Source organism: Cardiocondyla obscurior, linkage group LG02 (assembly GCF_019399895.1).
Source record: "Cardiocondyla obscurior isolate alpha-2009 linkage group LG02, Cobs3.1, whole genome shotgun sequence".
Classification (NCBI taxonomy): domain Eukaryota; kingdom Metazoa; phylum Arthropoda; class Insecta; order Hymenoptera; family Formicidae; genus Cardiocondyla; species Cardiocondyla obscurior.
The window spans coordinates 4240808-4264714 of record NC_091865.1 but is presented as its reverse complement, the minus strand read 5'-3'; the positions used below and the strand labels follow the sequence as shown (position 1 = coordinate 4264714).

At 38.6% G+C, this 23907-nt stretch overlaps 1 protein-coding gene across 6 annotated transcripts; it reads left to right on the top strand.

The window, feature by feature from the left end:
• The first annotated feature begins 243 nt into the window (after positions 1 to 243).
• On the top strand, positions 244 to 23254 carry LOC139113548 (prominin-like protein). 6 transcript variants are annotated; one of them, XM_070674776.1, is made up of 16 exons: positions 245 to 637; positions 11654 to 11921; positions 12510 to 12862; positions 13065 to 13186; positions 13299 to 13322; positions 13934 to 13945; positions 14587 to 14882; positions 14965 to 15114; positions 15195 to 15410; positions 15648 to 16203; positions 16306 to 16464; positions 16721 to 16842; positions 17741 to 17791; positions 19005 to 19166; positions 20682 to 20795; positions 20950 to 23254. In XM_070674776.1, exons 1-16 carry the CDS (start codon positions 310 to 312, stop codon positions 20960 to 20962), a joined length of 2946 nt encoding a protein of 981 aa, XP_070530877.1. In that variant the 5' UTR covers positions 245 to 309; the 3' UTR covers positions 20963 to 23254. The 6 variants fall into 6 exon arrangements, with proteins under 6 accessions (XP_070530879.1, XP_070530877.1, XP_070530878.1 ...); XM_070674778.1 differs by lacking the exons at positions 20682 to 20795; positions 20950 to 23254 and adding an exon at positions 19427 to 19535 and having other exon boundaries at positions 244 to 637; XM_070674777.1 differs by lacking the exon at positions 13934 to 13945.
• Positions 23255 to 23907: the final 653 nt, after the last annotated feature.

Sequence of the window (23907 nt, the reverse complement as noted above, 5' to 3'; positions counted from 1 at the left end):
CGATTGCAGAGAGCGAGCGCGTGAAAAAGAATAAAGGAGAAGAAAAAAAATGATTTACCGAGAAAAATGAGAGATGACAGACGCCGGTGCGAGAAGTGAAGCAACGGTCCGATTCCGGCGTTCCGGAATTTCCTTCCTCGAACGTTGTGAAAGTGCGGTGCGGAGGCGCGGCGCGGCGCCGGTGTCGGGCAGCGATCGCGGGCCGCGCCGCGGGTCGCGGCGAAAGGCCAGTCGGTAGCGACGCGTCCTCGGGTGTGAGTCGCAGGAGTTGTTGCGGGAAGTCGTCAGAACCGCGAATTCTCGGTGGCGATGGAGGCCGCGTCGTCGGTGTCGGCGGCGGCGGTGGCGGCTCCGCTGTACCTCGTGCACGCCCTCGCCTTGTCGTTGGTGCTCCCGTGGCCGATGGTGCTGAGTGAGGAGACCAGCCTAACCGGCCGTATGCGGGCGATCAGCGAGGACCTGGACCGGCAGCTGAACGAGATAATGGCCTCGCAGGCGGTCACTTACACGACGGTCAACACCGTCGGGTTGCCTTACAACGCCACCACTAAGTTCAACCCGGAGGCCATGGGTCAGTTGTACAACGTGACGAATACGTTCATCAACCTGGTGCAGAGCAAGCAGGCGTACCCGGAGGGTGAGTACTCTTTTTCTCTTTCTCTCTCTCTTTCTCTCCCCCTCTCTCTCTCTCTCTCTCTCTCTCTCTCTCTCTCTGTCTCTTCGTGTCGCGAGACGCGCTAGACTATACTCCAGTGAGACGAAAGACATCGGTGACGCTTTTGGGGGTTAGGACGCGATTCAACGCTTTGCGCATTTTTGCCCTGTTGGGCAACGGTTACGCCCTGTAAAGCGCCGCGCGTTCGAAAAATGGCCGGTCGCTTGTTGATAAACAAGACGGATGTCCAGGCACCGCGAACTGAAACGAGTTGAATTCACGTTAAATTTACTGAGAGTTTTATCTCCCCGTCTCGAAACGGCAGACGATCGCGGAGCGAAAGCGGCTCCAGCGAGCGCATTGATTTTTTTCCTACCGAGTCAAACATTTTGAGACGCGTGAAAGAAATGCTCGATACGCTCGTCATGATTCGCGAACAAAGGTTGAAACTGTGGGGCGGATAGAATTGGCGAAAGATTTTCATATCTCGGAGAGACGTGTGCTTAATTTCTCATAATTTGCTCGACCCTGAGAAGCCATCAACAAATTGCAAGAGACCGCATTTCGTTAACGAGCTCCAACGCGAACCCACCTTTAGAAGCGAACGCGTATATTGTGCGCGCGAGGTCGGAGAATTACGCACGAAGGTCGCCAAATCGAAGCGACACGCGATTGCTGCCCCAATCGAGCAATCTGCACTTGGGAACTAATCTGTTACGACTATTTTTGAAACTATACGAAAGTAACAAAAAGCTTGGAGAGAAATAAAAAGTTAATTAATTAGTATTTTGGGAATGGCAATTGCGATTGAATAATTTAAATGCGAAATTATGACCGTCTGGATTAACTAATTTTATCTCCGTTTTAAATTTTTTTTTCTTTTTTTAATTCTTGTAATTTTATGACATAGACTTAAAAAAAAAAAATTCAGTTAGAATTAACGGTAATTAATTCTGTCGTAATTAAAAATTCTTGTTTTTTTTGCATCAACTCGCAAATTAAATTGTAAAAAATCGCTTTTTTTTTTTTTTACGTAAGTAATATTTTTAATGCCATCGCTCGTGTATGACTACGAGATAAAACGTCGAAAACTTTTTGTGTCACCATTCCGTGTTTATTAAGTACGTCGTAGTATTTCATTCTTTTAAACAGGGTGTAAAATTGTATAAATAATTGCGGTAAAAAAAACCTGCAATAATTAAAATTTAAAATAAAAATACGTATATTCGCATAATTTTACACTTATAATTCATGTAAATTTTACATATTTTTCTCCAACGAAATAGACAAACTCTCCATGATATTTAATCAAAAATTACTAATCAACGAACTAAAAAATAATTTTCAATGTTTTTACGTGTGCATAAAAATTTATTCTATTTTAACGGGATTAGAAAAAAAAGTGCGTTCGCGGAACTTGTCATTTTTGACGTCATAATTTAATGCGAGAAAAATGGTAGAAGCCTTAAATGGTAAGCGGAGGGAGAGATCGCGAGTTACGGTCTGGTCGCGAACGCGATGTACAGGCGGGAGATAATGTCATCGTATTCCGCAGCGAGAAGTTTCGTTGCCACATATTTACAGAAACTGTCTTCAAAACTTGACCGCATTCAATTGCAATTGTTACGTCCAATCCTGCTAAAAATAAATTATTGACCGTCCTGAATTAAAAAACCAAGTTCGCATTTAATTAAAAAATCCTTTCGTTACTTGCTTAAGATTACCCATTTTATTACGAATTTTTTTCATCTCTAATTCGCGAATCTGGACTAGATAACTCGCGTAAATTTATGCGACGTTCCCGTTCGTCTCTTTTCAGTGAAATATTCTTTATAAATCGGATTTCGGTCCGGCTCTAGCAATGAGATTATGCATCCGAAGAAAATCGATATCAATTTAGAAGATTTGATACTCGTCCGTTCATGCGCGCCGCTTTTTTTACTTTATTCCGATTGAATTTATGCGATTGTCTGTCTGTCTGTCTGTCTGTCCTTTGTTAACCTGCGAAATGTAACTCACAATGGTTATGAATGAAGTATGAATAAAGTATATATCACTTTTTACATTCAAATTGCCACACAATGGCTCGCACAGGCTTTCTGCGCGCGATTTGTTCGACCAGAATTTTTCTTCTGTTATTTTATTATTCAGATTTTAATTTTTCGATGAAATTCGCTTTTTTATTATTTAAATAAAGTAAAAATCTTGTGCACCCGTACATTTGGATATTTAACTTCACCGTATCGTACTATTAAAAACATACAAGAGTCTTTATGTTACGCGTATAAACTTTAAAGTTATTCAAGTTTTTGGCCTCGTTGTTAAATGCACGGAAAATAATTATTGTTATCGTGAGAAATATTTTTTACGTCGGCGGCATTCATTTTTGCTCGTTAACGATGACGGTTTCAGGTTGAAATTAAGAATTTGCTTTTGTAGCTTGCGCAGGAATAGAAGTAAAAGTAATCTCGTGCTATTTAGTGGTGGGCAGACTTAGCGCAGGACGGTTCGTTAAAAACCCCGATAACTCTGTAAACTATGCGGATCATTGACCCCTCTAAGCACAATAACGTAGGAGCGCGGGTATCGCGTCTAGCAGGAAGTTGATAGCGAGAGAACACGTCACCGTCCGTCCAGAAGCGAGAACTCTGATCGTCATATGTGTCGTTTGTCGACAAAACTTTCATTGAGATACGCGAACGTTGGTCTGAAAAAGATCGATTTTAAGAATAATTTATAATAAATAAGAAAAAAAAATTTTGCGTTTACGTGATATTAAATTTACGGTAATTAAACGAGAATTTATTCGATAAAACAATCGGTTTTTACTCGTGGACTGTTTAAACGTCTATTTATACCTACATATATAGTCTCCGTCTTATTTTCAGGACAGCAAAACATTCGATAGTCTGTTGATCGGATTCTTCGTAACAAAGGTCTCGTCGTGTTCTATGTTTTTACATTTTTGTGTTTTTTTAATATTTTTTTTATAACAGTTTAAACAATACGTCGAAATATTTCGTGTTTTGAATTCAACAAATTTATTATTTACCTTCGACTGACATAATTCAGGTCGCGAGAAAACAGTCGTTTTTTCAAGCTGGACGTTTTGATTACGTATAAAACACTGCGGAGAACGAGTCTACTCATTGTCAGAGCCACTGTCCGATTTTGTGCAATCAGGATGGAAGCTAACCGGGAAACAATGGCACAAAGTTTAAAGCCGCCACAATATGATCAGCGCCTCGCGACAATCTAATTTCGTCCGAATTTGCGCGACGGATTTAACGGCACCGGATGCGGTCTGGAAACTGGAGACGCGCTCGTGTAACTAGCTCGGTCCGTGTATTATGCTCGCGAGGCCTCAGGTGATTTCGAATTATAAACTGAGACACGATACCGCGCCGTATGCGATATGTGCGAACGACCGCAAAAGTTGCGCGATGGCAAAATTCGATTTTGATAGCCGCGAATTTCTGTTTACGCGTATTTCTCATTCGGGATAACGTTGCTGCTTTCCAAAGAGCGTGCTTCGTTCACGCAGTCGAGTAACGGCATCTTTAACAGTACGGATTATTCGCAACGTCCAACCGACGCGACGCGACGCGACGCGACGCGACGCGACGCTCCTCTTATCGCTTCATTATGCGCTTGACGAGAAACGGAACTGACGATGTTATCAAGCTAGTTTAATCTCGCATGACCGTCAATGTTTTCAACATTGTGTCATTAACATCGTATTTTTAGAGGGAGATTATTTTAATTGTGTAGAATTTTTAATTAAATTTTTAATCAGAGCCGTGACATAGTTCTAAACGTATTGTCGTCGCGCTACCTGTTACATGAATGCATATTCGCTGAATGCCCTTCCGCATAGTTGAGCAATCTCGAAATAGGTTGTCTGTCTGTCTCTCTTTATTATTAGCCTCCACTCGCACGTGGTAGACTTGTTGACGAAGCGGCGATCGATGATCTGTTGCGTTGGCAGTTTGATCGGATATACGATGTTTCATTAGTTATCAGTAGATTGGAATAAAATCGAAATTGAGTTTTTGGTCTTTTATCGCGAATGCAAAGAGAACTAGGAACAGAATCAAGACTTTTGTTAAAGATATTGATCGAACGAACGATAATTAAGTAATGATAGATATCGTTTAAAGTTGTGCTTTATCGGCGAACATATTGAGATATGTGAATGCTAAAAAGTGTCCTCGCGATCGAATTGAATAACGTCGAGAGATTGATTCTCGGGTCGAAAGCTCATTAAGACGACACACGTTGCCCGCTTACATTAATTTCCTTTTTGGCGATGGATGATTTACGGTGTTAAAGGGAATCTCGTTCCGGCGACTATCGATGCTATTTTATTAGCGTTTTTCGCGGAAAAAAAGTGTCGTATAATGCAGCGTCCGCTCCCGTTTGAAATTTCATCAATTGTCGACAACCGCGATGACTGTATATCGATTTCGTTGGCTGATTCTCGACGCACAAAGACCGTCCATTTCCTCTCTTGTAATAGAGAGGCGGAAAAAGAAGTGAGCACAAAGCGGAGACATTCGCGACTCGAGGGTGTCCTTGTACATTAATCTTTCGTTCGACGAGATTACCTAGCTCCCTCCCATTCTTCCATGCAGAACATGACACCCTTCGTCGTACTATTTCGGATTAAATTACGGATTTATTATCGACATTCGCGAGGGAAATGCATTTGTACGTTAAAATATATGTATATTGTATTATATCTGCGCGGGTTTCTTGATTAAATAAATTATGTGCGTTTATCGCTTCAAAATGTGGAAAGACGGGCATAAAAATCGAGATGACAAAAACCTTATATTTTTTAAAGAGCATATTATAAAACTAATTTTTTTTTTTTTTTTAATTCTTGAGAGAAAGTTAAGACAATTAAAATTCGTAATTGAGATCGCGTCTTTTTTTTTTTTTTTTATTCGTCGTCTCTGGGTGCAATTCTTAGCACGTTGCGCACATGAATTCGCGGACACGCGCGGTTGCGCGCATCCGTCGATACAAACGTCAGTGCAACGAAACACGCGCAGAAAGGTCCGTCTAGAGCGGTGGAGAACAAAAGCCTCGTAAATCTCAGACATTATACATGCACGCCGCTCCTGCTCGTGGTATCGCGGTTTACGATATCGCACGAAAACACAATGAGGCAGTATAATACCGTGTTACGCCACGTTACTGGCAATTAATGATTTATTTCCATTAAATACTCGGACTGCCCCGAGCAAATTTCCCAGGGTGATGATAGCGCAGTTCTAAAACGCGGATACCTTCTATATAGATATCTTGCCTATCAGGCGATTTTATATTATAGATGAGTGACATCTGAAACGTATGCATGTTAATTAAACATAGATAGGGACATCATTGAATAGTATCTTGATGTGCAATCACGATACATTTCCATGACGAGGGCGATTACAATAATACCGGCGGACCAAAGATAAGATATCGCTCGAGATGTATCGCGCCTCGCACGTTTGCGGTAATCTCTCTCTATGCACTCAACGCGCTATACATTCGGCTAATGTTCCTCTTCGATACGCCAAATGTGGGCAGATATTGTCGGGGAAAATCTCCGTCGCGTTCAATTAACGTCGCCGGAGATGAGATGCAATCTTCTTTCCGAAAAAAGTTATAGAGACCCGATATCTCTTTCCACGCATTCATATCGTAATTGATAGCGCGCGGATCATCAGTCAACCTTATCCACTTCTCGAGCGTCCGCATCCATCGATTGAAAATTAATTCGATTCGCGAACGGGAGGTCGTTGACGTGAACGTAAAAAATCGGACGCGAGAGTTGCAGCTGCGTGAAAATCGGGGATTTAATTTCCGGGACTCGGAACATATGGCGGAAGTATTAAAGTCGACCCCGAAACGACGCGAGGTTTATCATACCTCGTGACCACACACGCTCCGCTTCATCGAAACGATGCCTGCGCTTCCGAGCGGCAATTTACGTGTGTCCAATATTCCAACGAAATTGCGACTTGTAACAACGAGAACGAACAGGGCCGCAACAGAGACCGAACGGAAACTGCGTTAACGATCGACAACCAATCTCGCGCGCTCGCGTAATGTATGAGCTGTTGAAAACCAAAACGGCCTGTGTCGCCAATTTGCGTATCGATTGTCGAGACTGCACAACCTCGTTTCGTTTACGTTGATTCGTTAACATTTCGTTGCAAAGTTAAGCATTAATTAAATGCTCTTGAATCTGTAAGATACCTATTATTATCTCTATTTATTTCTGTCGAGATATACCGAGGAAAACCTTTTATATCGCAAAACGATATACATTACAAAATTAATATTCAAGTCGGTAATCTCACGATTAATTTTCGATACGAATACGTATGCAAAACGTATAAACGTCATATTCTGCTTATTCTTAAGTAAGCATAAAAAAATTAAATTTTATTTATTAATTCTATAAATTTTTGATAAAACATAAATTGCTTCAAAACGTTAAAAAAAAAAAAAAAAATTGTTTTGTTGTCCGTTCATATCACTTTCATATCTCTTTCAGATAAGACAAGCGTTAACATAGAAAGAATTGTAATTTATAGTCATTAAATACGACCTTGCGCTACGCTGAATGCACTTGATAAACGCTTTCTATAAAGTGTACAAGAAACGTTACAGTTGAAGGATTCACCGGCTTTTTTCAACGTATATCAATTGAAGTTTTAGATAGAAATCTATAGTTTCGGATTTCAGATCAGGCGCAAGTATAAACGAGTTGTAACATTCGCAAAGCTTGATTAGCGCCAGATAATAAATTCTCCCAACGTATAATTATTCGATTTGAAAAAATGAGAATATTAATTCGTTGTCGCATTATCGTGACCCTCAAATAACAATGCTCGCGGTTAATGACTCGAGAGAACATTGTCCTTCGCTGATGTGTTCCTTTCATCACCTTTCCTACGCGTGTCCAAATGAGCATCTATCTTTCATTTACGGGCTAGGGAATCGGCGTCCGACCATTTTATACACAGCAACGTCTCTATTAATAGGGCAGAGCCCTCGATCCATTCTAGCAGCCCTACCGTACAAAGTCGGGAATACAGAAGACGCGGTTGTTATCTAAATTTGTCTCGCTATTTAAGTTAATTTATGATGCAAATTAAATTATTTTTAAGCTACTTCGGAGCACTTGTAAAATTTTTAACGTATCTCTGGAACTCAACGGCTCACCCACATTTTACGTTTGTGTAAATAAAATTTTAGAAAACGCTTTCGAGCGGCAAAAGGATCAAAACTGTATTAGGACCCCGCATTATTTATTATTGTGCAACCAAAGATCGGAGGACTAATGCTTCCGGAAAAAGAATAAAAGAAACGGTACGTCACTTCTCGTCGTAAAACCATCAGCGGCATCGCTCGCGTCACGTTCAGATAAAAAAAATTTTTCTATTTCAAAGACGACGGTTATACGACATGTGCGATTCGACTTAACGGTATATTTTATCAATGTTGCGCTAAATAAATCAAACGTCCATTCACGCGATTTAAGTTACCTTCGCGACTCTTTTCCACACCAAAGGAAATAAATTCAGCGTCTAACGATTGCTCGCGTAAACTGTGAGATCGCTATCGTTCCGTGATAACGTTGAAAATTCCCGTAGGTATCGTTTTAACAGTTAGGAGGACACGAAAATGCTTTCCGGGCTGACTGTACGTCTCATTTCCCTTTCCCCCCAGTTGAATTACCATAGAGATTCGTTCATAAAGAAGAATCCTCTCTCTTCCCCTCTACCTTGTCTCTGACTAAAGGAAGAGATTCCTATAGAGGAGAAGACTCGAGGATGATCTCTTTGAAAAGAGAACTGCCGATTATTCCAACGCGGACGTGGACGTAGACACGGCGAGCGCAAAAAAAAGAGCCCGTATATCCGTGATGCACATGCACGTACATATATCCTTTACATGCTATAACTGTACGTCGCGCTTGTGCCTTCTTGTGTAATTTTTTTTTTTTTTTTTTTTTTTAAGAAAATATCAGAAAAATTCTATTGATATTTACCGCTTGAAAAAAATATTTAAATTACATGTATAGAGGTAAAAAATTAGGACTTCTTTTTGTGATTACGCGTAATAATAATTGCAATTTCTTTGAAAAAAAGAGAAAAGTGCGAAACGTTTAGTGAAAAATCATTAACCCGTTCGTCTTTTTATTTTGTTGTCAAAGAAATTCACTCGAAATAGTTGCATGGGAATTGTTAAACGTAAAAGATGACGACTTAAATTGACGTGACTGCGGTGGCGACGGCGACGGCGGCATTAACGTAACCATGGAGGTCAATGACTGCGGGAAATCGATCGAAACCCTTACCTGCACGAACGACAGAGAGCTTGCCGTGAGGTGTACGACTCGTTCGCGTGTCGGCGAAATATCCATTTTGCACATTACCGTATGCAGATGCTGCTTGGCATCGTTGAAAAACGTGCTTTCCCAGTTTTTCGTCTTTACAAATTAAACGCGCGAAAAGTTTTTACAGCATCGTTATGCGTTCGACGTCCCATTACGAGTCAAGCTAGAAACAGGCTGCAAATAGACCGCTGTATAAACCATTAGTCGTAAACTTGAATGCAGGAGAGATCGTTTATTGTCCCGAAAGCGGGAAAGTACCGCGGGGAACCAAATCGTTTCTTTGCAAACGAGGACAAATTCTTCGGGTGGTCGTTTCTCATGCCGAATCGCGGCGTTCCAGTTTTGCAAAATTGGGCGAGCGAACGAGGTAGTAGTGGGGCATCTTGTCGTAACACGTTTCCGACATATTTCTGCCCGCGGATCAACCATCGCGAATTAATATGCGGTTCATGCGTTCCGACATTTACGTAACTATGATTAAAAAAGAAAAAAAAAAAAATTTTTTGCCGCTCGTTGTCTCTGTTAACACGTTTGTTCACGCGTATGCTTAAAAAAACTAACAATAAGACTGAAAATTGCTAGATATTTTTCGGCGAATTTTTATAATTGTTTGCTAACGAGTTTAGAAATGCCAATTTTTTATTCGTTCAGCCTTGCACGAAGATACGCTTTTTCATCAGACGTTCATTGCACGCCGGCGACGTCACCAATGTCCTTTTCCGCGTCAGAAACAGATTATAGATTTTACCACCTCCTATATGTATAAAACGCATCCTTGTCCTGATCTGCTCAACCCGCTTTGACCCGCTTGCTTTATTTATGGACACGATGGTCAATGTACTTTGAGAATCTAAACAGCGACAAAATTATCAGTTTTTGTGTCGAGTATTATCAGCGATTGGATTCGAAGCTGATTTTTTTGGTTTTAGAATAATAATAGTTGGAGTACGGCTCGGCTCGCTTTCAACGGTGGATATCAAACGTCCCTCGCTCAAGTTTACGCCGAACCCTCTGCACACGTGCTCCCTAACGAGTGCAACGTTTAATCACGGCCCGTTCTTTTTGTCGCTATTACCGCTGTCTATTGCCAACTAGATTCGTCCTCGAAATCCTCGTGTCCGCGATTCGTGAAACTTGATTGACAGTGGTCTCCACTTTAATTTGACAGTTTGCAAACGAACTGCTCTTTCGAGAGATGGGCATGGAGACGTGCGATTCCAATTAGACGAATATTATTTTAGCAGAATCCATTTAATGGTCAGTCCTAGCATACTTGAAAGTCTAAATTTCTTTTTCAAATATTTTTAAAACTGTGTTAGAAGATTTATCTCCGTTTTAACTTTCGATATATTTTAAAAATATTTAAATTTACGTTTATTATCGTTGTTAATTTCAACGTGATAAAAATGCTGCTATTCCTGTGCATTTTCACGTAGAAATTTTCACGTTGCAGAAGCGCCAGCATCTTTTCGAACAAGATCTTTAATAAAAACAAAGAGAGAGGACTTCTTTCACGCGTCACTAGACGTGCAACCGGTGATTCGCGACAAATACGATTTCTAGAGCGAGCGGCGCGGATGCACGTCATCTCGTCGTATGTATAATATAAAATCAGACGTGCCGTCTCGATCCGACGGATCGACGAGCGGGATCACGGGAATTAGTTGTACCGTTTCGTTACGCGTTATCCTTTTCGCTGGTTGAGAGCAGCTTTAGGACGCGATACGTTCCACTCTCCGGGGTAGGAGAGAGTTACGACGATCCTCTGGGTCTCACCCCCGATCCTGTTACGACCTCGCGACCGCGATTACATCGCGCGTGCGTGCGCGAGCGAGCGTAGAAAGGACCATAGAAGATCACCGGATGTAGATCGATTCAGCTACGGCTGGCAATCTGAAACGCAAGCCATCGACCAACGACTGGAGCTCTGACCTGACCCATTTCCTTGGGTTATATTACCCAGCAGATAAATTTCCTCCGTTTGTTCTCGTTGTTTTCCGCTACGACCTAGCAACCCTTCTAGCATTCTGACCTATGACCTGACCTACGACCTATTTTCAGCGTCTCCTCGTTCGGCCCGATTCCCTCCCCGTGAAAGGACGCCATCAGCTGTTTCCGAATACGCAGATTCGCTACGTATTTTTTCCTTAGGAATGTCGATTCCATTTTATGACACGTCATCTCTCAAGAGCTTAATGAAAGCATTAACCTTTGTACAAAAAAATCTTACTTACGTTAGTTGACGTTACGAGATACTCTATCTGACGAGCTCTAACAAAAATTTTACATTTCTCGTATTTTTAACAGCCCTATTTCAACGTTGGGTGGAAAAGTATTAATTAATAGGTATATAAGACCACTGACCCGAGCTATAGATTTCTGCGGATGAATTTTGTCATTGCCAAGAAACTGCCGTTGTCCGCATTCCCGCTTGGTTGCAGGAACGCGGTTCTGTTTTTCTAGATCTAGACAGTGAAAGACGATTTAGCCAGTCCAGTCTGTGTAACCCGGTCGACTAGAACCAGTTTCTTTTAATTGAATTTCCCGTCCTCGCTGCAACGTAACTAATAAGCATGCCTCTGTTTCTGTTGCAGGTATGATCACTCTGGTCGACGGTGCACCGGTTTTCGCGGACCCTATAAAAGAGTGGAAGATAATAGTGACACATTACGGTGGACTAGCCGGTCTCGCTGTGATCGGACTCATTCTGGCAGCTATTCTTCCCTGCGCCGGTCTCTTTTTCTGCTGTTGCAGATGCGCAGGACATTGCGGTGCTCGGAGCCAGCCCTTCGATAAAAAGCACGACCACTGCAGAAAGATTATGCTCAGCTTCGTGTTGATCGGGGTCGCCACTATTATTCTGTAAGTTTTTTTTTTTCTTCATTTTTTATTTTTTAAGGAAGACAAACGACGAGCCGCCAGAGTATAATTTATAATAATCGCGTCAAGTCTCTCACATTTACGTCTCGACAGACGTAATAACATTTGTACAATTTCGCAAAATATTATATTTTTTTGCTATTACGTATTATACATATAATATGTATATTTAATTCCAAAAAATTATCAAGAATATCAAAATAATCAATCAAACTAAAATACATTTCTTTTCTTAAAAGAAGGACCTAAAAATATTAATTAAATTGAATATTGAGCTTTGCTAAATTAATTTCAAAACGTCGTGCTTGTTTCACATTTCAAATATCGATGCACACAATGTGTTTTATACAATTTTGCTACAATCATTAATTTCCCTTTCGTTTGAAATTAAACTGCCTTGTAAAAGCAATTAAATTCGCTTTCGTAAACCACGATATTTGAAATATTTGAAACGTCAAATATGTTTAATGACCTCGTATAAAAGCTCGTATAAAATCTGGTAATGGAATTCTATTTTTGTACCGTCTCGTCGCTCTAATAAAACGTAGACACGCGGACAATTAACTGCAGATTCGGCGTGGTGTGCGCCTTTGTGACGAACCAGTACATGCAAGAGGGAATCAAAGAGCTTCCGTGTAAAGCCAAGACTAGTTTGAAGGACGTTAAGCTCTACTTAACTACTACGAAACAGGAGATCGACAATTTGCTCAAGACCAACCCCGAAGAGCTTGAAGTTACCCTGAACAATATTCTGCAAGCCAGTGGCAAAATTGTTACCGAACAACTGGCAGAATATTCGCACGCTGTCTCCCTGACAAATCTCAATGATATTGTTTCCGGCCTGGAATCGATCAGGGAGGATCTGAGATTGATGAATAAGATTACTCAAGAATTACGGACAAACGCCAGTCAATTGGATATTGGTACGTGGCCATTCTTTCACTTTTCAAATTTATATCGCGATTGAAAAATTAATACGAAATAAATATTAATTTATGCTCAAATTTTATAGATTAAATATAAAAGTTTTATATGTCGATTAATAATTAAGTAAACTGCTGTTATAAAAAATTATTTTATCCAGGTCTAAAATTATCAGTCTAAAATTTAAGTGTGATTCCTCAGTCGTTCGTGGCGTCAAGAAAAATCTTCTTCATACCCTGGCTGCGTGTACAACAGACAAGTGCCAACGAGTCTTGCACGATTACAAAGTTAATCAGATGTCGGTACAGGTGGATTTCGATAAGGTAAATCTTGAATACAAGTCGTCTTTTTTTTTTCTTTTTTTTTTATACCGTAGATACCACTTTAGCCAAGTATTTATGGTTAATTACGAGCATTTTCCTTGTTTACACGCAGTACATGGACCGCTACTTCCCAAAGGTATGAATTTACAATGAAAGAACCCTTTTTTGCAATGTAATGAAAAATGCCTTCGGACCTCGATATATAGAACAATTGATTTAATGAAGAAACTAGATACTTTTTTCAGAAATCACGGCATATTGTGTTCGCTATCTTCAAACAAAATGTTATCTCGAGGTCTAAGTGCATTGAAAATAATGATTTTTAAATGTATTGAAACGGTAGATTTGTACAAGGCTTGCCTTGGCTTTCGTTTGCTCATAATAAGGCTTCTTAAAATAAAGTCGCTAATGTCACGAATTTCATCTAGGCAATTAGATCGAATAATAATAATTCTTTGCTACGACATTTTTCGTATCGACGGTATTAAATATTTGAATTGAAGAGTTAAATACATATAATGCATGGCACATCCGTGCAAATCATTTGTAACGTTGAGTACATTTTGACATATAAATACATTTTGTAGATCAATGCAATTTTTGCTTATCGTAATTTATTGCAAAATATCATCGTTAAAATCTAAATAATAGTTACCGAATAGTAGTTATTGATATATCGCGTCGTCATTAGTGTCCGAGGGAGAAATACTGCATAAATTTATTTGATTCCATGCTTGCCACAAATAGCTTCTAGTATCTGTAAGTTGTAAGCAGAAGCATGTAATTTCCTTACTCATGTGTATCGTCGTTTTACATATGAATATATTTGTTCGCATTATTTGATCAAGTTTGCAAAATAATTTTGCACGAGTAGAAATATTTGCTGAATGTACACATTATACAAGTTAAGTTTATTTCTAAAAGCACATTTATTATTTGCACTTTTCAGTCGATAATAGAAAAACTCTTTAATAATTTTATTTAAAACAATGATTAGAAAGTTTGTACGGAACATACAGACTATCCTACTTTTCACGATTTTAAATTACAAGAGTATTTAGCAGTATGAAATTATGTTTATGTAGTTTTTCATTTTTTATTTCTCTTGAGATATATCCTCGGATTGCGGTTATACTTAATAAATTTTACTTTTAAAATAATTAAGTAGGTATACATACGTATCCCTTTCATTTGTATTTCCATAGGTTTACACGATGCCCCCGCAAAATCAGATTTTATAAAAGAATTTTATGTCTTTCGGCTTGTCTTATAGCTTTTAGAGTTGCATTTAGCACGAAATAAATTCAGCAAGAAAGAATTTTCATATATTCTATGTGTAGCGAATCTTATTAGCAATTTCATTAATCATTGATCAATTGAAAGCACGTCGTACTTTTCAGCTGCCGGATGTTACATTCGCGTTACATAACATCACCGTGCTTATGGACAGTAATATAGTGTCAGAAGTGAGCCAGGGCAGGGATTCATTTCTAAAGATTCAGAAGGATATACAGCACGCCGTTAATCAGACGATTCCCGTGGTCAGCGCGAGTATCCGACGAGCTTGTAACTTCTTGGCAACCATCGCCAATAACATGACTGCCCTCATCGACAGAATAAATGTCGACATTGATAAAGTTTATATACAACATTTAGAGGTTGCCCAGAACAATATAAATCAGTATTCGCCCTATAGGTTTGTAGAATAAAAATTAATTTAATATATATTGCGAGGCATCAAGTTTATAAGAGATTTTAATACACATTATTCATTTTAGATACTATCTTGGTCTTGGGATTTCCAGTATTCTTCTGACTGTTTTAATGTGCTTGACGTTTGGTCTTCTCTGCGGTATTTGCGGAAAGCGTCCGGACGGATACGGAGATGATTGCTGTAATAAGGGGTCAGGCGCACGGTTTCTTATGATGTAGGTTGCGAAAGTTACCAGAACAAAATCGATTACCTTTCTCTCTTCTTATAACTACTTGTAACTCTTTCAAATTGTAGGGCCGTGTGGATTATCTTTCTTTTAACAAGTGTTCTAATGGTTATAACCGTTGTTCATATGGTAACTGGAGTAATGGCCCAGCGTGGTATTTGCGAACCCTTAAAAAATCCAAAGGACAACAGGATGTTCGAACTCGTCGACGAGCTCGTGCAGATCAAGAGAATACTTTATCCGAAAAATCCTAATGCAAATATTAACATGAGTTATATCGTGACGTAAGTACATGCCTGTGTAATGTTGGTTGCAGTTTAAAACTGATAAAAACAGAGAGATTCTTATTTTTACGTTTAATAAACTAATTTATGTATAAAAAAAAAAATTTTTTTTTTTCCATATATTATAATGACCACCAAATAATTTTAAAGAATAAAACTATGTTTTGAATTTATTAAATAAGGACAAAAGAAAAAAAAATTACCGACGTATAATTCTCAATTTCTTTTTTATCACAGCAAATGCCACCAGAACGAGACGCTTTACAACGTGCTAAATTTGAAAAATGTGTTCGACGTTGAGAGTCTGCGCGATTACAGTGGACGTTATGATATCAATGACACCATCCAACAATTGCGTCGTAAGATCAGCTTGTCTCCCGGTGTGGTGATCTTGAAGGATAGTGCGAGATCCAAATTAAACGATCTAGCGCAGAGTGGTTTGAGCGACATCAAGTTTTATCAGTACGCCGAACTGCTCGCCGAGAACATCACGAATATTAACTTGGAACATCTTGCCAAACAGTTGCGAGAGGTTTCTGCTAAATTGCCGGAGGGGCAAGAGGAAATCAGACTTAGTCTCGAGAAGAATGCGCACGACTTGGAACATTATCACAGAGACTTGGTCATGCCCATGGCTATGCTCAGCGAGCAATTGAGCGCGAACGCGCTGACGCTTCAGGAGAACATTAAATTCAATCATAGCTCGATGGCGGACGCTATTCACGATTTAGTAGATGAAGTTACCAAGGCGCAGCAGTTTTTAAACAAGGACGGGCCAGAATATGTTCAATACGTGTGTATCTTTTTTTTACTAGAGATATTTTCACAATATTAATACGTATTATCTTAAATATTATTTATATTAATTTAAAATGTAATGTTTACATTGACACAGCTCGCCACTAAATTTGGTAATGCATTCCTGCATCAAGTGGACAATTTTCTCGAGCATGTCATTGAATCTGCAATGTTCAAGATTGGAAGATGTGGTCCCGTGTCGAATGCTTATAACGCAACGCTTGTGGCGGGATGCAATAGAATTTTGGATCCATTCGTGAGTATTGTGTATTTCGTATTCTTATATATACGTATATCCACACAAATTAATCAAAATGTATACATATTAGTGCTTATTACATAATTACCGTATAAGGTCCATTAAATTTTAATTTTTTTAAGTCTTGTTTTTAAATAAATGTGTCGCGCCGTACGATAAACTAAAATACTGTGAAAGCAATGTGTGCAAGCAAAATACAGGAAACTTCGCTAAGAAGTAATATTCATGATTCTCTATTTGCATTTATATGTAGAATGGCTTCTGGGCGAGCGTCGGTTGGTGCTTGATCCTATTCATCCCAACGATAGTGCTGTGTGTGAAACTGAGCGCTCTGTACCAAAAATCAGATCCATATCCGGGACCTCTTGTCGAAGCGTAAGTTTCTACACTTGATTCTTGTAAGCATTATAAGCAATTTACAACTGCGACCTAAAAGACGTCTCTTTAATTGTTTTTGTCTCCTCACTCAATCTATGGTGCATGACAATATTTAAAATACTAATATGTCTTTGGTAGATTCATTGTCAATCGAGATCGTACGTTAACACGAGTCATTCACCAAATCATTGATTAGCTTTTCAAAGATCGATTACGAATCCGAAAAAAATATTAGAAACGTAAAAAGTGACGAGATGTATTATGTAATACGTTAAAATTTGGAGCTAAAAAGCTTTCTTCTTTTCTTTTCTTTGCGAGTTTCAACGTATAACGAATTTTTGAGCACCTACTATTATGTAGAAACTGTTAATTCTTTTATTTCCATCTCGTAGTTACTCTCGAGCTTCCATACATCATAGCATGTAATATTTATTCGCGCTTTGTAACATTTTTACATCAGCATGTCCTCGTTCTTTTATTTAAAAAACAAAAAAAAGATATATATATATGTATGTATGTATGTATCTTTCGATCCTGGAAATTCTGAAAAAAGTTTCCAGGTTCGGAATTTCCCTCGATCTCAAAAACTTATTAAACCAAAGATAATTGTCTGAGATACGTAAGCGTGTCTAGTTAAAAATGTGTTTACATGATATATTAACTAACAATTCTTATTTACAGGTTCATAAAAATACCATTATAATTTCAATTAAGTTACTATATTTCGGGCACACTTTTGTGGGCCGTAGCGAGAGATTGTGGAAAATCTATTTTATTTAAATCAATCGGTATATAAACATAATCTATCGCGATGTTAGCTTAGATTATGTTTAACGTAGTTGTCTAATGTGTGGAATGGTTGTTGGAATCTAACCTCTAACACGCTCCGTTACAGTGAATATTTGTATGACGCGTATGCAGACAGGGATAACATACCTCTCGCTCAGTAAGTATATCACGACAAAGTGTGCTCGCATGTATCCCACGTATTTCGTAATCATGCATGTATACGTAAAACAGATCGTCGAAACTTCCTACGCGGTATAAGTTGTTTGAAACGATACAGTATTATTTTCCATATGCTGTATCTCACAGACCGTACAGTGGTTTATTTTCTTATAATTAAAAATATCTTTGGTAAGAATAATTAATTTTATTAATGATTTAAAATCTGTTTCTTAATTTTTTTTTTTCTTTTTTAATTACTAGAAAGAAAATAAGCTGCTATATTGAGCACTCGCGACATAATTTAATAAGAAAAAAAAAAAAAAGTACATATTTTTTAATAGTGTAGAGCCTGTCACTTTAGTAGTCTAGTATATATGTATACTGATCGTCTTTTGTTGTAACTTAATTTTGATACGACTGCATGTAATGTGCACCCTCTTGCGAAAATTCCAACATTTGCCTGGCATACTTTATGCGATATGTTGCGTATTTGAATTTTGTTAAACGTTTTAAAATTTATTTTTTGCTTATTTGACCCACATACGCTAACGTAGTTGATATTTTATGCTTAGGAGTTTCACTAGGAAGAACATACGTGCGGATAAACTGCGGCTTTTAGGTTAAGTTTTACGGCATCGGCTACAATTGTTTAAGAAGCATTTTTTTAGTGGTAGAAACTGCACGTCGAGCTCGCATAGTGAGTAAATATGCGGGGACTTGCTATTAAATTTTTATTTAACCGAGCAAATTGAAGCGAATCCACGAAGTGAATCAGCGTATACCATATATCATACAATTTGAATGTAAAATCGAAAGTTTAATGTGTCTCATCTCGTTTCGTGTTGATCAACCCCGTGTTAACTCAATCCACATTATCCATACTAAAAGATAACTTACGACGATGATATATTATGCAGTCCTGCAGTCTGCTGACCAACGAGGCGTAATTCATCATTCTGTGAGTTGACGTGCAATTCTGCCTATTTGGAGGTTTCTTAAACGTGAAAGGCAAATGTGATTCCGCGAATTTTTTTTTGAGGGGTCAAAATTAACAATAAGAAATGCCGAACGGAAGATGAAATTCTAACAGATACACCGCGCGGCTTATTAGCGTACGACACGCACCATCTCTCTAACTCGCATGACCGACGAGCGCTCGTCGCTGTTTTGTTTCTTGTAGAGCATCGTCTTAAGAAAACTTTTTATTGCAGCGTTCACGACAAGAAGCACGTTTCTCATCACGGGAGGCATCATCCCGCGGCTTACGTTGAAAGCTATGACGGACCAGCCGTGGGATACGAACGCGAGAGGATTCCGGACGCCCATCAGAGCACGTCGTACCACGACTCGAGATACTCCGACTTGGCGCCTAAGTAAGTGGAGCCGTCTCAAAGCCAATTATTACCAATCACTCTATCCCGGGAGATAAGTCTTTCCCTTCGCAGTCATCGATATGGCACGCATCTCCACTAGGACGTAGCGCTGAGAACGAATGATACGTTATTAACGCGCTATACCGCGTTTTAACGTAGCACATTAGTCGTGGCGTCTTACGTTCTTCCTCTTTCCTCCTCTCCATTTCTCTTGTTGCCTCTCATTGTCTCTTCATCGGTCACGTCTTATTTCTTTGCAGTTTCACCCTATCGTGGCGAAACCACAAACATACCGCCCCTTCAAAAACTGAACCTCACAGTAAAGTCTTTAGCCTATCGTTAGAGTCGCAGTAAGTTCCTAACAGCGCCCGAAAAGCGTAAAGCCAGCTTCCTGTGAAAATAAACGCTTTCACTTTTGTTTATATAAGAAAACACTTGTATCTGGCGGTCAGTATCATCTCGTGATTCTCTCGCCCGAGCAGGGTTCCCACTCGCCAAGTGATCTCATCTTATTTCGTTTTAATTAATTTCGTAGGCCTAGATCTTGATTGAGTCTTGAGGAACGGTCGACGTCGTACCGCCGCGGATCTCGAAAGAGCGGATCTCTCAACCGGAGTAGTTGGTGCGGCTCGGCTCTCCGGTTCTTGAGACTGCGGACCGGCGGCGTCGGCCGTCCCGGTTATCTTTGCGTAATTTCACGCGATTTTGAGTTTGTAAGCATCATGTTGACGCATTTCATGCAACTCCGTTGGTCACGACTTTTCTCCCGGTTCTTTCCAGGTGAGTGGGAACCCTGCGGGGGGCTCGGCCTCTCGCGTCTCTCGATACACCTCTGCACGTAAGTCGCAAAGACTATTGTTTTACACAAATGTTTCTGCGTTCGTGCTCGTTCGATCTATTTTTTTTTTTTTTTTTTCTTTACCTTCTTCTTTTCCTCTTTTTCTTTTTTTCTTTTGTTCTGGTCTTGTCACGAATAGCCGCGCAAAAGAGCCAAGCTTTTCGCTTGAGAAACAGGGTTCGAATAATCGTGAAATTTTTTTTCTCCACTCGTAGAACCGTTCTTTCAATTGAAACGAAAAATTTGTATCAAGGACACCATTAGATGAATTAATTCCCGTCTCAAGTAACGTCTCTTCCGTGATGTTGGTTTCGCTTAAAGGTATCTTGCAACTTGCCGCAAGGAAGCATGTCTGTTTCAACAGGAATATATTTTGCAATTATAATCGGGACATTTTAAATCGCGTTACGATATATTATTTTCATTTCGCTTAGGCGGCTGCTGTATCGTATATTAGTTTGCTAAGGCATTTTACTGTGGCGAGGAAAGATCAATGTTTAACTTTTTTACTACCAAATCAAAACTGATGCCCATGCGCTAACGCCGGATGGGTAGTGAAAAGAGTTAAATGAGATCAGTAAAACGCTAGGAAACGCAAACGCTATCGATTTACGATTAAATTTAAACTCAATGTTATCGAGCATCAGTTATTGAAATTACATATATTGTCGTTACAGAAATTGGGATTTCCCCAACGGTGGTCCGCCAAGATATCAACCAGCTGCCGGGGCTCCACCTCCTTTAAGCACTGAATACGAACGACCTCCGCCCTATTACTATCCTGGGCCGGGGTAAGTACTTGTCTTTCCTCCGTATGTTAACAATATTTAGTCGAGGCTCGCTTGTTCTTTTTCAATCGGCGCAATATTACGTTTACATTTTTTCTTTTGCTTCAACTATTTCGTTCACCGTGGTCATCATAGAATTCGACTCTGGTTGTTTCAGGGATAGAAATTAGGAAACGAGTGCCGTGGCATGCACAAAAGCAGCGCTCAACAGTGTGGCGACTCACAGCCTCACGCGCAGCTACAAACGAAAGAAGAAAGAGAAAACCGGATGTAAAAGGGACTACGTATAATACTTGGCATTTACTCCCGAGCGTGCCACGGATTGTGCAAACATCAAGACCAAGTTTAATGCAGACTGAGATAGGCCAATGATCCTTTCGTGACATTTTCTTCAACTGTGAGACGCAAATGACGTACAATCGACGTAAATGCGACGCAAATTCCTTTTTTTCCATTTAAGAATTAAATACTCACGCGTTTCCGTATTACGGAAGAAGCACCATTCTCGATTAAATGCAGACTTTAAAGAATGCAAAGTCTCTTCCCTTTTAATATAAAGACAACGCCCAAAGTAATTAAAATTATTACATGTAATCAAAAAGTTTGAGTTTTATTTTAATTTAATGCTTATACAATCCATGTTTAACGATGGGCAATACATATTCTTTAATCTTATCTGATTAATTAGCTCTGTTTTAATTTTATGTAGATACATATTTATCTTAAATACTTTAGGCATTGTCTTTAAATTAAAAAGTGATATTCAACTTGGTTGAACTCACGTTTAGATCCTTATACTCGTTGTAAATGAATGAAAGAAATGTAATGTTTGTGTGACATAAAGTTCTTTTTCGAATGCATGTAATCGAAAATTGAGTTCTTCGAGATTATCAGGTTTAATCCTCGTACAACGTCTTTAGAGATTTGACAGAGGTATTAAAGGCAAAACTCATGTTCTGTAATTTCCTCGATGGAGAACACGTCTCTTTGTGATACAAGTCCTTTCAATTTTTGTTCAAATTTCCACGCACACTAAGTGAGTTTCGTCTTAATGCCTCTTATTATATGATAAGATACGCCGACCGTGCTAAAGAGCACCGAGCTTGATCGAGTGTTGGCAATCAGAACTGCCAAAAAGTCAGTCACTTTTTTCCTTCATGTATTTGTATTGAGATGCGGTGAATGGGAGCACAAAAATCTCTATGGTAACAATGAGAACGTGCGTGTATATGTAACGAATGAAAGAGAGAGAGAGAAAGAATATTCGCAATTCATAGCATAAAATTTTGCAAAGTCCCCGCTGTATCATTACCGTATCTATAACAGTAGCGTTAATCTTACTGAATCTATGTCTTAGTCTATCGACACATACGTATGCGTCACGTGATTCGAAGGAACAATGATGTTGTTTAAATTAATGATATGTAATAATCGAATAATAATGTATGAATTTTGTGGAGATCTTACACCCGATGTTCTCGGGCATTGAAAAAACGACAAAACGCGTTTCGGAGAACGAGTGCTGTCAATTAGAGCACGAGATATTTCAGAGAAAAAATATCTGTAGGGTATCGCGCCTGAAATTCCGCCGAAAAAAAAGAAAAAAAAACGGAAACATATTAAAATTCCTTAATGCTATTTTTTATAACATATAATGACGGTATAGCGATAACTTATCGGGCACTCTTTCTCCACGTTCGCGAATGCGTCGAGTAAACGCGATGTAGAGCGCTATCGAAAAGAAACTTTTTTTTTTTCCTCCTTATCTTTCTAAAGAAACTATAAGTTTGAAATCGTCAGAGTCGGATTGGAAAGACGACGTAAAAACGATTATCAGGGTTTCAAACCCTACGCTATGTACATTTATCATAAATTTGGCTTTGATCTTACCATAGTGTACAATTATTTTATTTAAAGTTTTTCAACAATAATTTATTTAAATTTCTTTTCAACTTAATGGGTACCTATCCATAATCGAACGACTTGATAGTTTGTCTGCCCAGTCCGATTCAAGGAATTAATAAAAGAATTTATCACTTGATTGCCTGTCATGACATTGTTATATTGAATGTTTAAATGTTAGAGTATTTATTCCTGTATGCTCAATTTCTAAGAATGCTAATATTTAAAACATTAGCATTCCCTCCTTTTTTCCTTCTTTTGCATCCCTTTTTTTTTAATGCTAAATCTAGCAGCCATTCCATCAGGAATATTTGTGATAAACTGTGATCTGTAAAAGCGCAAGTTGACGATGCGCGTTAAAATGCTCGCAGTTTTTCAGAAATAATTCGCGTTAAGGGTCGTTTGAAGATGGAAGCGTATGAGAAGTATTGCCATTGACTCTGGTGTTTTTTTATAATTCACCGATTGTGTTTGTTAAAATTAATTATTATTACTATTACATTGATATTATATTAAAATATGAGTGTACTACAGTTTAAATATATCTATTTTATATTAAATCGATAATGAAATATTATTTTTATCACATAAATTATACATTTTTGAAACTTTACTAAGCGCATACTTTGCGTGCGTTATTAATTATTATTTATTTTTTCTTAAAAAAAGTTTACTCCGCCTATCGCGGTATATTTATAAATTTTATAAAATATTATTTATAAATATAAAATTCATTCTTGGCCAATGTGTATTAATTTATTCTCTTTGTATTTATAATTCTTACTTTTGTTACTTCATTAAATATAATATTTCATGATTTTATTATTATTTATATTATTAAAATAGAAAAAAACCTTTTTTTTCTTATTGCAGTTATCGCAGATCCGCTTCTCGGTAATATCGCCGAGTTATAAGATGAGAGCAGACATATAAACTTAACAGTAAAATTAATATTTTATTATTTAATAATGTCTGACTTAATAACTTAATAACTCTGATTTTGTACTACTTAAAATTAAGTAGTACGAGATCAGAGTTACCAAACTGTGTATGGTCAGACAATTTAAAGGTGTAAGTAGTACGACTCAACGATAAAGTCAGACATTATTAAATTATAAAATAAATATTCGGAGCGAGAGAAGTCTTCGCGGATCTGTGATAATTGCCGGCGACGCCGTGAAAAAGTAAAGGTGCGATTTCACGCAGCTAAGCA

Coding starts and splice junctions, on each gene's coding strand:
- LOC139113548 (XM_070674776.1), top strand. CDS start 310: ATGGAGGCCGCGTCGTCGGTGTCGGCGGCGGCGGTGGCGGCTCCGCTG. Junction 12,863..13,064: donor CGCCAGTCAATTGGATATTG/GTACGTGGCCAT, acceptor GTGATTCCTCAG/TCGTTCGTGGCGTCAAGAAA. Junction 13,187..13,298: donor TACAGGTGGATTTCGATAAG/GTAAATCTTGAA, acceptor GTTTACACGCAG/TACATGGACCGCTACTTCCC.